The sequence below is a fragment of the Dendrobates tinctorius genome, unplaced genomic scaffold (assembly GCF_039654945.1).
Source record: "Dendrobates tinctorius isolate UK_male_01 unplaced genomic scaffold, ASM3965494v1 ptg000028l, whole genome shotgun sequence".
Lineage (NCBI taxonomy): Eukaryota > Metazoa > Chordata > Amphibia > Anura > Dendrobatidae > Dendrobates > Dendrobates tinctorius.
The window spans coordinates 61,548,455-61,564,899 of NW_027361696.1; the positions used below are offsets into that span (position 1 = coordinate 61,548,455).

The window sequence follows — 16,445 nt, forward strand, 5'->3', positions numbered from 1 at the left end:
TGTGTCTGTGCCCACTCATGATGGGGTAATGGATTCAATGTTACCTCTCGTGCGACAAAGCGCTAATTCCTCACTCTTTGAGAGCGCTGGGCTGCAATTGGATGGTGGAAGGCTGGTAACTCGATTTCTTAGAGTTCTTTTGGATCTTCTCCCCCATCTGGTGAATTGGGCATCCTGGACAACGCATCCGCATTAGCGTTCTTATGTCCTGCTCGGTACTTGATGGTGAACTCGTAGTTGGACAGCCGGGCCATCCATCTCTGCTCAAGTGCCCCAAGCTTCGCTGTTTCAAGGTGGGTTAGCGGATTATTGTCCGTGTAGATGGTGAACTTTGCGGAAGCCAAGTAGTGCTTGAAACGCTCTGTTACCGCCCAGACTATGGTGAGGAACTCCAGCTTAAAGGAACTCTAGTTGTCAGGGTTCCTCTCAGTGGGACGAAGCTTCCTGCTGGCGTAGGCAATCACTCTCTCTCTGCCTTTCTGCACTTGTGACAGCACTGCTCCCAATCCCACGTTACTGGAGTCAGTGTAAAGTACAAATGGTTGGTCATAGTCAGGGTAGGCCAGGACCTCATCTCCTGTGAGGGCCAATTTCAACTTGGTGAAGGACTCTTCTATCCTTTTGTTCCACTCGAACGAAAGATTTTTGTTCTTGGCCTTCTTGGATTGGCCCACTAGAAGATCTTGCAGCGGTGCTGCTATCTTGGTGAAGTTCTTGTTAAATATTTGGTAGTAGCCTACTAACCCAAGAAATTGCCCCACTTCATGGATAGTTCTGGGTCTTTTCCAGTCCCGGATAATGGTGACTTTATCAGGATCGGGTGCCACACCTTCCGCGCTCACCACATGGCCTAGGTACTGCACCTTGGGTTTCAAAAGGTGACATTTGGACGGTTTTATTTTCAGGCCAAAGTTTGACAGGGCTTCGAATACCTCGGCTAGGTGCTTCAAATGGTCTTCGTAGGTTTTGGAGAAGACGATGATGTCATCCAGGTACAGCAGAACGGTTTCAAAGTTTTTATGCCGAGGCAGCATTCCATTAACCGCTGAAATGTTCCTGGTGCATTGCTGAGCCCGAACGGCATGTAGTTAAACTCGCAGAGGCCCATTGGTGTTGTAAATGCTGTCTTCTCTTTGTCTGCCTCTGCCACAGGAACCTGCCAATACCCACTGGTGAGATCTATGGTTGAGAAATAATTAGCAGTTCTCAGTGCAGCTAGTGATTCCTCAATTCTAGGCAATGGGTACGTGTCTTTATGTGTAATGCTGTTAATCCGCCTGTAGTCTACACACATTCTCATAGTACCGTCTTTCTTCTTAACGAGGACTAATGGAGCTGCCCAGGGGCTACAACTATCTCTGATTACCCCAGCCTTCTTCATCTCTCGTAACATACTCTTGGCACATTGGTAGTGGGCTGGGGGTACAGGCCGGTGTCTCTCTTTAATGGGTGGATGATCTCTGGTGGGGATATGATGTTGAACCCCATTTGCCTGCCCAAAATCTAGAGGATGCTTGCTGAAGACCCATTCAAATTCTCGAGCCAACCGGTAAGCCCCATGCTTTTGGTGTGAAGGGGTGGAGTCAGTGCCTAAGTGTAGCTGCTGACACCAATCCTCCTGTTGCCCTTCAGAGCCATTCTCCTCCACCTTGTCAGATGGAAGCAAGGGTTCTAGTGTCTCGATTGCATTGTTACTGACGGTGAACAACTTAGCAAGGGTGGCATACCGGGGTAACTGGACCTCTCTCTCCCCACAATTTAAGATGCGTATTGGTACTCTCCCCCTGCGGACATCAACTACCCCTCTGGCTGTCAGGATAGTGGGCCTACTATCAGAATACATGGGTTCTACCAGGGCTTGGTAATCTTGACCCCTTATGCCTATTGCTGCCCGACACCAAATTAACATTTCACTTCTGGGAGGTACTGCAATGGGGAAAGGATCACTTACTCTGACACTGCCGACTTCTTCACCAGACAGCTCTACCTGTTGTCTCTGCATCAGGGCTCTGATCTCCTTTTGCAGGACCCGTTGCTGACTGGAGCTGGCAGTCTCGGTTACCTGTTGTAACACAATAATTTCGCCAAGACAATTTTCAATTACATTCGTGCCTAAAGTGATCATAGGATGGCATTCTCATTTGTCAATATCAACTATTATCAAACCTTGCGATTGCAATTCTACTTGGCCAATCTTGATGGTCACCTCTTTATATCCCATCTGAGGCAAGGGCTGACCATTGCTGGCAAAAATGGTAAGGTCTTTATCTGGGCTATGAGTAGTGTCTGAATCTGCCCAGTACTGCTTAAAAAGAACATATGGTATCGTTGTCACCTGGGAGCCGGTGTCCAGTAAAGCGTTCATCGGAAAACCGTCAATCACGACAGGAAGGACTAGTCGTCCTCCTACGTACTTGTCTCGCCAATTTGGTGGGCCTGGTCGTCTTACTCCTGGGGGTTGGCCCTTGGCCCCAGGGGTTGCTTGTTTAAATGACAGTATCTTGCTAGGTGTCCTGCCTTGCTGCAGCGGCGACAGATGGGCTGTCCGTCTTCGTCGTAACGATCACTGTCTCTCCCTCTGGTCGGTGGGATCCTCTTTTGCTATTGCCACGGGACGTCTTCTGGACTGGAGGCCAACGGGATCTTCTTCTTTGGAATCACTTGCAGGGACTGCACAGTTTTTGTTAGTGTAGCCACACTTTTAGTTAGTTCCTTGACTTGGAGACGTAAGTCTGCAGCAGAATCCTTATCTCGGGACAGCTTGTCAGTCTAAATAGGGGTCTTTGGAAAGGATGCTGTCTCCTGCTGGTATGTAATTGCAGGATGCTTAGAGGGCTCTTTGCTTCTAGGGTTCGGTTCATGCAGCACTCTGACCCCCGGCAGGCCCGCACAGACCCCCGACAGGCCCGCACAGACCCCCGGCAGCCCCGCACAGACCCCCGACAGCCCGCACAGACCCCCGGCAGGCCCGTACAGACCCCCGGCAGGCCCGCCAGACCCCCCACGGTCACACACAGTCTCCGCCCACGCACTGCTCACACTCCATTATAACGCATCATGATGACATCATTTCAGCATGCCTAACAGAATGTGCCCATACTTCTTAGGATCCTCAACTGGCTCAATGCATTATGGGAACTTCCTATTCCGGTATTCGATATTGTAAAAATATCGGAACTCAGTATCGGAACTCCGATACCGCGAATATCGGCCGATACCTGATATTTGCAGTATCAGAATGCTCAACACTAGGGATAATATGCTTCCAAATGACTCTGGTTGCAAAATATTTCCCGTGAGAACCAAAAGATGAGTCCTTAAAGGGAATCTGTCAGCAGGTTTTTGCTATGCAAAATTAAATCAGAATAATGTAGGGGCAGTGACTCTGATTCTAGTGATAAATCACTTGCTTGTCTGCACACTGTCATTTTGATACATTCACAGTTTTCTCTGCTGCAGATCTACCTCAGTTTGGAATGCTGAGCTTTGAATAACCCTGCCCACAATACTGATTGGCTGCTGTCTGTGTACACTGTATCAGTGTTGCAGGCGTGGTTGGACAAGGAGGCACGAGACACCTAGTACTGTAGTGATAATCTCCTGATGATAAAATTGATTGTATTGAAACAGCAACACACAGCCCAGTAAGTGACACACCGCTGGAATCAGGGCCTCAGCCCCTTCATCACGGTGGTCTCAGATTACATAGCAAAAACCTGCTGACAGATTCCTTTTAAAATTCATCATGCCCAATCCTTATATATTGATTTTGGATGCATTTTTTTCACTTATAATTGGGTCTCTAGTCCTAAATGATCTGAGTCCTTATATAAGCCAGCACTTGAAGTAGGGAGTGAGGTCCACCTACAGATGAAAGCATAAAGTTCTGGGATCCATATGATCTTCAAGAGAAAAAAAGTAAATGTTTGCAACTACAATTATGCAAACTCTCCTAAATTTGCCAAAAAGGGGTAAAGTTTACATAAACGCCATCCACAAATGTACAAGGGCAGGGCGAGAGCAAAAAATCCCTAAGTTACCCACTCTAAAGCGTGTCCATGGGTCTCCTGCCTGAACTATTGTCTACCCTTCCCTATTGTGTTTCCCCTTCTGTCAGTGTAAACTGCAGCTCTGGCATTTTATTGAAGGGGATGTCCATTAATTTTTAATACTTTAGTAATGGAGACATGGTGGTCCTAAAATAAAAACAAACATACTGACATACCAGACCCCAGCCACACATCTATACGGCTGTCAGTGTCCCCTGCCAGTCTCTAGGCTTTCTCTTTTGGCGGGAAGTGTCATGTGACTGCTGCAGCCAATGAGCAGCCATAAAAAAAAAGTTAGACGTTTTAGGCTGAAAGTTACCGCTGCAACCAATCTGTGCCATAGATATGGATGCAATGGAGACATGATGCCACCTCTGGAAGAGAAAGCCAGGAGCGCCACAAGGATAACCTGCAGCACTAGGTAGGTAAAACTAATAAGAAGATCAGGATCGCTCAAGGGTTCACTCTCACTGTGGGTATTGTTATAGTTTATGGAATTGTGAAAAAACGGTAATAATCGCCAAGACGAGAGTTTAGTGTCTGCAAATAATTTAGCAGCTTTCCAATTTCAGAAGATTAAGAAGAGTTGATTGGCATGCTCTAAAATCCCCCACACATCCCTTCCTGTGATTCATTGGGTGATTTCCAGAAGTAATGAGATGAAAATATTCCGAGAGCAAACAAATTAATTTGCACATCAATTACGGCAGGTAATTTATGGACGACCTAAACTCTTAAAGTCAAAGCTGCCTGGCTGAACATCTGTGTAGTCACTGTACCATGTAGATGTAGGTGATGGAGGGATAATGTGAAGGCAAATAAAAAAAAAAACAAACAAAGTCCTGTGTGTCTGTCCAGAAATACAAATATTTGGGTTGGGAGATGCTGATTTGCATATGATTTGCATAGTTATAACGTATGCACTTTTTGGTTAAAGCCCGAAGTGACATTAAGAAGACTATATGTCACCTTGAAGTGAGGGGCTTAGAAGAGCGCACGTCGTTCCCTTCATGTGACAAATAACAAAGCGCTTGTGATGCAAAACATCTCTAAACACTGAAGCCCGAGAGAGAGAAAAAGCTCATGGCGTCTTATAAATCATCTTTCATGCCTCAAAGGTCTCGATGGAAGGTAAAGAATGAGAACCTTCCAAATACAGTGAGAAAAGGAGAAAAAAACAACAATAGTTCATTGTTTAAATTCACATTCATTATAGTAAAGAGAACGAATTTAAAAAAAAAATATTTTAAACATATATTATTATTGCTTTTTCTATTTATTATTTTTTTGCTCTTATATTTCTAAACAATAGTTTGAGCACTGGAATTTTTCTACAGGTCCCGTCACAATAAGCTATCAGCTTTACTGTGTAGACTGTGACAGATGAGCAGAGTCATCATTAGAGGGAGGACAAGTTAATGACAGCTTTATTGAACAGCTGGAAGCCTAGGTAAGGCAGAATAGTGAAACCATTCAGCATATACACAGATCTGGCTCTGTATGCAGTTTCTCTCTCATTCTCCATCTTTGGGGAAGGGGCTGAGTTCCATCACTTTCTGGAAATTGTACATTGTCTCACATTCATCTCCCAGCTGTCTTAAAGCATTCACTCCCTGCTGCACTATCTATACAGACAACACAAAAAGTCTGCATACCAATTTTATACTAGCCAACATTAAGCACTGCTGCCCATCTATATGCAATTTACAGAATTTGCAAGAGCGTCGGCACCCTCTTTGGGCATTTGCAGAGAACTGAAGAAGCTAGCGGGTTTCATTGTGCATTACAATGGGAGCAGAACACCATAGACATGCAAGGAACCAACGTTGATGCTGTCCTTGCAAGTTTTGCAAATTGCATACAGAAGGGGGGATGCCTAGAGGATGGGAGGCAGAACTAGTCCAGGAAAATGAACGCCCACTGGACTAATCATGAAAAATTTGCACAGGGTGAATGAAGTATAAAACTTTACTTTGTAAGTATGTAGAGATCATAAAGCCATAAAAAGGAGGTAGTTAGAACACAAATAGCATTGAACCGAGACAAGGTGATGATTTAGGGGGAGGGGAAAGTGGCAGCTGATAGGTTCCCTTTAAAAGCTAAAAATATAAATATCTATCTATCATTATCTATCTACAGTACCTATTTATCGCTTTTGAAGGTAACTGGTAAGATTCTAGAATATCTTTAATGAATTATTCTTTTTGTCAGGGGGTAAACAAAATCCTCACAGAAATTGAGAAATCAATAAGACATCTGTTGAAATAGTTGCTTTTTAGTGGAATCAATGGGATTTTTTACTGAGCCAATTCCTAACACAGATGGATGGAGATCAGAGGTCAATACAATCAATTGTATGACCAGGGTATCGCGGGTGCTCGAGTGAGATGTTAGAGTCACCACAGCCGTATGTATACTGTAGTAGTAGAAGGTTCAGACAAGGATTTAAAGGGAATCTGTCACCTATTTTTTCACATATAAGCTGCCGTCACTGCCATCAGGGGCTTATCTACAGCATTATGTGATGCTGTAGATAAGCCCCTGATGTAACCTGAAAGATAAGAAAAACAAGTTAGATTATACTCACCTGGGGGGCAGTCTGGTCCGGTTGGTGTCACGGCTCCGATCTTCTAGCAATGACGTCCTCTTCTTTGCTTCTGTCGCGGCTCCTGCCCAGGCATAATTCTCCGCCCTGTTGAGGGCAGAGCAGAGTACTGCAGTGCGCAGGCGCTGGGAAAGGTCATAGAGGTCCGGCGCCTGCGCACTGCAGTACTCTGCTCTGCCCTCAACACGGCAAAGAATTACACCTGTGCAGAAGCCATGAAAGAAGCAAAGAGGAGGACATCATCTCTAGAAGATGGGAGGCACCGGACCCGGACCGCGACACCCATCGGACCCGGACCGCCCCTCCCCCCGGTGAGTATAATATAACTCGCTTTTCTTATCTTTCAGGTTACATCGGGGGCTTATCTACATCATTACAGAATGCTGTAGATAAGCCCCTGATTGGGGTGACGGTGCTTATATGTGAAAAAATAGGTGACAGATTCCCTTTAAGAGAATGTCAAAAGAGTGGGGTCCTGTAATACAGGGTGGGCCATTTATATTGATACACCTAAATAAAATGGGAATGGTTGGTGATATCAACTTCCTTTTTTGTGGCACATTAGTATATGGGAGGGGGGAAACTTTTCAAGATGGGTGGTGACCATGGTGGCCATTTTGAAGTCGGCCATTTTGGAACCAACTTTTTTTCCAATTGGAAGAGGGTAATGTGATACATCAAACTTATTGAGAATTTTACAAGAAAAACAATGGTGTGCTTGGTTTTAACATAACTTTATTCTTTCATGAGTTATTTACCAGTTTATGACAACTTATAAAATGTGTTCAAAGTGCTGCCCATTGTGTTGGATTGTCAATGCAACCCTCTTTTCCCACTCTTGACACACTGATGGCAACACTGCAGAAGAAATGCTATTCTAAGGGGGTCAGATTCCCACTCCCATATACTAATATGCCACAAAAAAGGAAGTTGATATCACCAACCATTCCCATTTTATTTAGGTGTATCCATATAAATGGCCCACCCAGGTGTATCCATATAAATGGCCCACCCTGTAGTATTCAACCATTAAGTCGGGTCATGACATTTCTCCACTCATAAATCTTCCACCATCACGTGTGTATGATATAATTGAGAAGTTAAGGAACTGCAGCAACTCAGCCACAAATTAGAGACTCCATAACATAAAAGAGCAGGGTCACCGAGTGCCGAGGGGCAAAGGGCAGAAAAGCCACCAGCGCTCTCCTGACTCCATAACTGGAGAGTCCAGACCTCCTCAGGTATTAACATCAGCACAAACACTTTGACCCCGCCGGCATGATTTTCCATGATTTTGGAAAGCTTGTTGTAGAAGACTATGACCTGCCTCACAGAGTCCGGACCTCAGACTTATTCAACACTTTTGGCATGAACCAGAAGGGAGATTGTGAGCTTGGACCTCTCCCCAACATGAAGGTCAGACCTCACAAATGGTTAACTGGATGAAGGGGCAATAATTTCCACAGATAAATTCAAAATCTTGTACAAATTTTTCCCAGGAGAGTGCAGAGCATGAAAAACTGAATATTAAAGAGATTTTCCAACCTTGCAGTACAAGTGCCATCTGTTAGATGTCTCCTTTAAGTCTAACTCTCTGTCGACTGCCTGTTGTCAAGCGTAATCAGTCTATCAGCAGAGGCACCAAGACAAAGTAGGGACAGGTCTTTGCTGGAGATGAGTGAATAAATCCGAGTTGAATTTAATTAAACAAAAATCGGCATTCTCCAAAATGTGGATTTTCTTTTAAATGTGGATTCAGCAAAAATGGTGACCTTACTAAATAGCCATCAAAATGTAAATTAAAAATTCTTATTAGGAAATACCGCTCCGGTCCAGTCCTCATTGTATATTTAGTTTGTCGCCACTTGTGTTGAATTCTCCAGTTCTACACACGCCATGACATCATGACGCTATGACCTTTGGCACTCACATGCTCAGAACTCCGGAGGTCCCTATCCCAGCGTGAGAGGCCCGGGGAATTTAAGACCTGGGAGGAGCAGATGGTTCGGAGAGGTGAGCAGTTAGGTGAGTAAAGGCCTTTTTTATCTTTTACATATTACGTTATATATGCTTTCTCGTCTGGAGAGATCACTGAGTATAATAAAGGAATTTAAATTTGGAAAGAATGACTTCTCCATTATTCGAATTTCAGGGAAAATCCATGAAAAATAAGCAAATTTGAAATTTGTCTGATCCGCTCATCTCCAGTCTTTTCTCCTTTTCTACTGGCTGTTATACAACATACAAAGAGGCAGACCTTCAATTCAAGGAAATACAAGCCATTGGACAATGGAAGAAGATATGCACACTTGGAAGCAATGACATAACCATAGTGGGTGCAAGGGTTATAATCACACACAGTTGTTGTAACCTAAGGGGCACAAAAGGTCTCTTTGACCCATAAAGAAAGATCAATACTATTAAAGCTTCATGATAGTTGAGGAGGCTGGTGGAGATATTATAAGAGAATCGAGTTACATCACTGCTGGGAAGCAAGTGAAAGGGAGTTACAGCACCTATAGTGCTGACAGAATACAGATCAATGCCCACTAAAAGATAATGAATGGCAAGTTACAGATCATGAGAATTGAGACAGCCCCTGGGTCTATCAGACTGGTATGTGCGCTAACAGAGTTTTAGGCTACTAGGGGTGATGAAGGCAACTAAATCAGGTGTTTCTGCAGGTTTTGTGAGAAATGACAGGTACGCTCTAGAGTTATGTAAACTATCATGATCTCACAGGTTCTTGTGTAATATAACACACCACATAATGTAGTGAGTCCAAGAAATATCTGGCGTCCGTCTAATAGGATTTGCTATTACAAAACAATTAGAAAACAGAATAAATTCACCGATGAAGTGTTACATGGGGAGTTCTGAAAATATTCTCTGGAAGAACATCATTAAATCCACTGTAAGAGAATTATTCCTGCTGAGTTGCCCGTCGTTAATTGACACATTACCAGCAGAATAGAGAAATTTAATAATGCCTTGATTGATGCAACATCCACTAACCCCCTGAGCTTTACTACCGAAACAGTTTGTAAGAATGGTGGCGGATGTGGGGGGAGGAGAGACTATATACGCGCCATGTAGAAAATATGGGGGAAATGACAACTGATAGAGGGTCTTGTCCGTCTGGATGATAGTAGGAATATTACATGGCCCATTCACATAACTGCTATTTCACAGAATACAAAATTACAATCTGCTCGAGATAATGCCACTCCTCTATAGCTATAGAAGGGTCCAAACAAGAGTTACCCTCTATGACATCCATATACTCTAACATTTTTGCTAGGTTTACCCTGTCATTGCTGAAGGGAGCTTGTTTGAAAAAATTTTTTTTTTTTCTTATTCACTTATACAATGACCTAAGGTATAATTAAAATTTGTAGGTACCCATATCAGAGTCAGGAATAAGCCCTTTAACAGAGTCAGGAATTGGCCACAAAACAGAGTCAGAAATCGGACCTTTAACATAGTCAGGAATGGTCCACATAGAATCAGGAATGGGCCATATAACAGAGTTAGGAAAGGGACATTTAAAAAAGTCAGGAATAGGCCACATAACAGTCAGGAATGGGACACATAACAGAGTCAGGAATGGGCCACATAACAGAATAAGGAATTGGCCACATAACAGTCAGGAATGGGCCACATAACAGAGTCAGGAATGGGCCACATAATAGAGTCAGGAATGGGCCACATAACAGAATAAGGAATTGGCCACATAACAGTCAGGAATAGGCCACATAACAGTCAGGAATGGGCCACATAACAGAGTCAGGAATGGGCCACATAATAGAGTCAGGAATGGGCCACATAAAAGAGTCAGAAATGGGCCACATAGAGTTAGGAATGGGCCAAATAACAGAGTTAGGAATGGGCCACATAGAGTCAGGAATGGACCTTTTAACAGAGTTAGGAATGGGCCACATAACAGTCAGGAATGGCCCTTTAACAGAGTCAGGAATGGGCCACATAGCAGAGTCAGGAATGAGCCCTTTGCCTTGATGCAGTAGCAATGAAAGGACAGTTAAAAGTGTTAAACATTGAACCTCCTGCACATAGGAGATCCCATTTAAAGAAGCCAAATTACAGAAAGTCACTAGTGTATGCAACTCAAAAAAGAGCAACGTTTTGGTACCTAAGTAGCCCCATTAGCCTCTGTTCTCTGTGGCCAAATTGGGAAGAAACAAAAAAATAGGACATCTGTTCTTCAAGATCCATTATTTGCGTAGTGTTCTTGAGACTTTGGTCAGCACCAAAGCTGTAGCTATAGAAAGCATTTAGCAATTAGAGATAAGCGAAGGAATTTGAGTGAATTCAATGCAAAAAAATGCAGATCTTTGTAACTCTTTTCTTCTTAGATTCAGCAAAATCTGTCTGGCTTCAATATTTCTGAACGGTAAAAAGCAAACAAAAGGTCACATCTTCTGATCCCCACCACTCGCACTGAAAATCCGTAGGCCTCTCACGATGAGACGGAACTTCTGACGCCGATGAGGCCTGGAATAGTTTTACATGAGTTGTGGCGCACGCTGTGACATCATGAAATCGTGACATTCCTCAAGCTTGATTTTTCAGCAAGAGGCAGTGATCAGAAGATATGGCGAGGACCAGATGGCTGATGGTTCGGAGCGGTGGGTCCATACAGGTATATTTTACATCTCACAATTATTATTAGTTAGGGTTGGGAGAACGTGATAAGGAATATTAAGTTATTTTCTGAGAATAGAATTTCCCTGGAAAATCCATGTGAACAAGCGACTTTGCATAATTTGTGGATTTTATCTAAGTGCCCAAAGGCTTCAAGTTACATTCCTGTTCAGCACGGTTGTGTCTACAACATGGAACCATAGCAGAGCGTTTTACGGCACCATAGGTCAATGCTTTTAGGGTAAAATAACTAAGTAATATCACAAAATTATGCCTTTTTATGAAAGGGGAGGCACAGGAAGATACACCAAATCCCCACTGAGATCTATAGGCACGGTATTACGACTCTATACAGATTCAGCCATATTACAGCCATGTGAAAGAGGTCTTAAGATCTCAATGTATTGTGTCATTATAATTCAAATTATATACAGATATTTGTTTCCCCCACTACTTTGCAATTTACCTCTTGTTAAAAATCCACTCTGTTCTCATGAAAAAAGGTATTTTTTAATTATATAGGGAAAGTAGAGCACACTTGTAAACACTTTGCCACACAGCTTGTAAATGCTTCTCAGAAGAAGGTCAGATTGCTGGGTTGGGCCAGACTTGGCACCCCGGCTCTCCTCCGAAGGAGCAGAGACAAAACTACCTTTGTTTGCAACATCGGAGAATGCACACTTCGAGCCCATGGCTCAGCTGAGCTGTCAGCCCGAACTGTCAATCATTAGGAGTGCACTGTCCACCTGACAAGCAGGAAGATGGGAGGTAGGGGTGCAGTGCGCTCCTAGAGATCAACAAAGATAAAACCTCTCCAAATATTACAGTGTGCTTTGAAATCAAAAGACTGCCCACTGAAAGGGTGGGCTTGCTGCTTTCTACTTTGCTATTGGATATCAGTCCTAAAACAGAACTCCCCTAAAATAAAACCTCTGCAGCAATCAGATGATGTCCCGTTCCAGTTAATCTCCAGATACAGCCAATCACAAGCCAGGATGTCGTCACTGGTAAGGTAGATAGTTTACTGTCACAACATACACTTTAGAGTCTCTGCAAAGACCCCTCATATTTCTTTATGCAGGAGACCAACCAGTTTATAAAAGGTTAACAACTGAGCAGTAGATGGAGACACTAGACTTGAAGCTACGCTGTGGTATTCAAGGCGTCGTGGCCAGAGACAGACCTGAAACGGATTTCAGAGCACCTAAGCAACTGGCTTGTGACGCCACACTCTCTCCTAGGTAAGGATGCCTGAGGGTGCCGGACTGGTCCCTTACACGTTTTGGAAAGGCTCAGTTTCTTTACTTATAGTAACATGGGAGCATTGAATTAAATATTATTTAATAGTATGATTGAGTAGAGCTGTAAGGTATATATAAAATTACATGGACCAACATCCTTCTACTACCCTCTGATGAAGGAAACTGAGTCTTTCCGAAACGCGTAAGGGATCAGTATGCTCCCCTCAGGCATTAGTACCTAGGAGAGAGTGTGACGTCACACACTAGTTGCTCCAGAACGCTGAAATCAGTTTCAGGTCTGTCTCCAGCTAGGACGCCCTGAAAACTATAGACTCTTTGCAGAGATTCTAAAGTGTATGTTTTGAATGTAAACTATCTAATCTACTGCAACTGGCGGTCAACCAAGTGATCGACCACAACCTTATTTATTCTAATTCACTTTTTATATATTTTTGTCATATTGGTTGCTCGATCACATACTGTAACTTCAAAAGGAACCTGAAGTCCTACCTCTTCCGACAAGCCTACAGCCTGCAGTAATCCCCATTCTACCAATCCACTGCATGACCAGCTCTATTCTCACCTCCTATATCCTCACCCATCCCTTGTAGACTATGAGCCCTTGCGGGCAGGGTCCTCTCTCCTCCTGTACCAGTCGTGATTCGTTTTGTTCAAAGTTATTGTACTTGTTTTTGGTTATGTACAACCCTTTTCACATGTAAAGCGCCATGGAATAAATGGCGCCATAATAATAAATAATAATAGTAAGAGACTACTTGAGCAGTACTTTAGCCTTACCGGACCATCTCCCATAGTGCGTGGAATTATACACTTTCTAGTGAATTTTTCAATAATGTGACCTCCGATTCCCAGATTATAGTAATTAAAGACTTACGGAACTGGCTTCCAAGATGTCTCTCCAGATGGGGGTTTCTTCTGTAGGATTTGAGAAATCCAGCAAGTTATCCAACACCACCTGTCCAATGAGGTCATGTCGGGAGAATCTGTCAAAGTCATAGATGCTGAAGTGTAATTTGCGGTTCTGGAGATCATTAAAGGGCACATTAAAATGGAATGTCTCATTAAAGATCGGATTAAGAGTCTTGCGGTGAACTTTAGTCTGGAACTTTTTCTTTCGGTCAGGCAGTAGATACATCTTCACGTATGGATCTGAAAACCCATTGGCATCCTTTGCTGGTAGGTCAAGAGCTTTTAATATCTTTACAACCAGTTGCTCTGTATTGTAGGCATAGCGGAGGATGAAGCTAATGCGTCCACAGCTGGTGGCCTCCAGCTTCTTCATCTGTTCGTCAGCTGACCGCTGCTTATATAGCTCCGGCTTAATCTGACCGATACTGGTGGCCTGCTCTGGTTTTTCATCCACATGACCTGAAAAGTCAGGACTGGATAACTGTTGCGTCATTGGCCTGGGCAACGTACTGTATCTAGAAGTAAAATAAAAGTGGAAAATATTATTTTTCTGTATTACTGCATCTATAACTTGAAGAATAAATTTTTCTTTTGATCAGGACTCAGGAGTGAAAAATTAGATCCCCCCCCAACATGACTGTAAATCTATCTAAGGCTTGGTACACTTTTGGGATGGATTGTAGATTTAGCAGACAGCATGCATAACAATGGAAACCTTTACTACCTCATTATAAGGGCTCATTCAGATGTCCGTTTTGGCATCCAAGTGCTATCCGTGTTTTTCACTGTAATAGTGAATGGGGTCTGGGATTTTTCATCAGAGTAATATCGCAGAGGTATGTTCAATGTTGATCCAATTGGTGGACCAAAATTGACAATGCAAGTCTATGGGGCAGTTAAGAAAAAAAAAAAAAAATCGGACAGCACTCACATGGCATCCAAATGCAGTCAGAGTCTCATGGACTGCTAGATAGGAAAAGAAGATTTTTTTCACATACGAGAAACCTGATGACACTCGGACCAAACTCTGGTGACACTCGAATGAAGCTATGAACAAAAACAATCGATGTCTGAATGATCCCTAAGTCATTGGCTTCAGTTGAGCTATGATGGCATCCATCATACAACAAATTGTTGGAATATGTTTGGTGCAAGAACTCCATTCCTGTCTATGAGTGTTTAGTTGCTAGATTCGTATGCTATTTATTAAGTTAGAACAAAAATAAACTCCCAGAGGCTCACACAGTCACATAGCATGTGACTGTATTTCCTGTTTTTCCTGTGTGTATGAGAGAAGCAGCCTGCTGTAGATGCTGCAGATAGAGACACACAAATGATTTATTCCTGTTCTATTAAGCATACTGTATATTATTCCTGATTGTTCCTGAATAAAGAAGCTCTGTTGTCGCACGCTTGGAGAGTATCCTGAATAATCCGTTGCCAACACAAATCAAGCAGATCATTGCGGCATTTATAACTAGAAGCCAAAATAATATACAATGCAATACGGAGGCAACTGTGCAAATTTCTTAATGAAACCCAATTGTAAAAAAAAAATTAAGGCAAAAATAAATACAATTAAGTAAAAAATGTAGACAATTTCTTAAAGTGGTTATTCTGCCAGGAAAAAGTCTTCGGAAAACATGATGCAACTCAACGAAACAAAGCCTATTCAGCTTACCGATCCACCATTGCTCCCAATCTGATGACTTCCAGACCCTCGTTAATCTTTGGACTTCCTGTTCTAATGATCACAACTCATTGATATAATTATCACCTTTACAACCAGTGATTGGCTGGTTTAGTCACGTGTCCATATTAAGATGTCATCGCCAGAGAAGGAAGTACAAAGACTAGTGGGTCAGGAAGAGTCAGAATGTAGAGGCAGGGATGAGTACTGTAAAACAAATACATTTCTTCTGCAGTCGAAAACTGAAAAAGAAAAATACTAAAATATTTACCTTTTGGATTCAGGTAAGGATGATCATGTGTGGTTCACAGAAACATGACTCTGGTGGTCTATCACTGGCCACATCGGTGATTTGTCATCCAATAAGCATCTAGGAAGATGCGCCAAATCTGTCACACACCGTGTAACTTGTACAAAGTTTTGAACATCTTGTGGTCTAAAACCGACTTCTCTAATTTTATGCTGCCCGATTAGTAGACATTATTAAATGGGTTCCAATATGGTTACCGAATGTGTACACGGAAGGCTGTCAATATATGTACTGTATATTTCTAGGGTATTCACACTTGGCAACATTTTCTGCAATCATCCAATTAATCTGATTGCAGTTTGGAGAAATTAAAGCAAAATTACAGAAGCAACCCCATGTACATACTGAAAATTAATTTTTCAGTTGCCACATGTGAACACAGATGAAAGGGAGTATGACTACAGGATCAGACTACACAGGGTTGGTGTCACGGTTCCACCCCTCAGAGTGTTTGAGATGCAGTTACTAGTGTTGAGCATTCCGATACCGCAAGTATCGGGTATCGACCGATACTTGCTGTATCGGAATTCCGATACCGACTTCCGATATTTTTTCAATATTGGAATTCGGCATCGGAATCGGAAGTTCAGTTGATTGACGGCCTGACGTCATCATGATGCGCGGTGTGTGCGCATCATGATGCGCCGTCATTTCGGGCCTTCCGGGGGTCTCTGCCGGCCTGCCGGGGGGCTGTGCCGGCCTGCCGGGGGGCTGTGTGGACTGCCCGGGGTCTGTACCGGCCTGCCGGTGGTCTGTGCACCCTGTGGGGGTCTGTACCGGCCTGCCGGGGGGCTGTGCCGGCCTGCCGGGGGGCTGTGCTGATGTCCGGGGGTCTGTGCAAGCATCGTCCGATGGGACTACAAGTCCCATCGGGCGATGCCTGCTACCATGACAGTGATTGACACATTAGCCAATGATGGGACAGTAGTAGTCCCATCATCCGGCTAATGTGTTAAAT

General features: G+C 43.3%; 1 protein-coding gene across 2 annotated transcripts in view; it reads right to left on the reverse strand.

Annotated features, from left to right (window-relative positions):
* SYT3 (synaptotagmin 3) overlaps window positions 1-16,445 on the reverse strand; it is a 315,149-nt gene that overhangs the window by 54,739 nt on the left and 243,965 nt on the right. For both annotated transcript variants that reach the window (XM_073570816.1, XM_073570817.1), the window contains one exon: window positions 13,453-14,002. In XM_073570816.1, coding sequence (XP_073426917.1) covers window positions 13,453-14,002 — 550 coding nt within the window. The remainder of the gene's footprint in view (window positions 1-13,452; window positions 14,003-16,445) is intronic.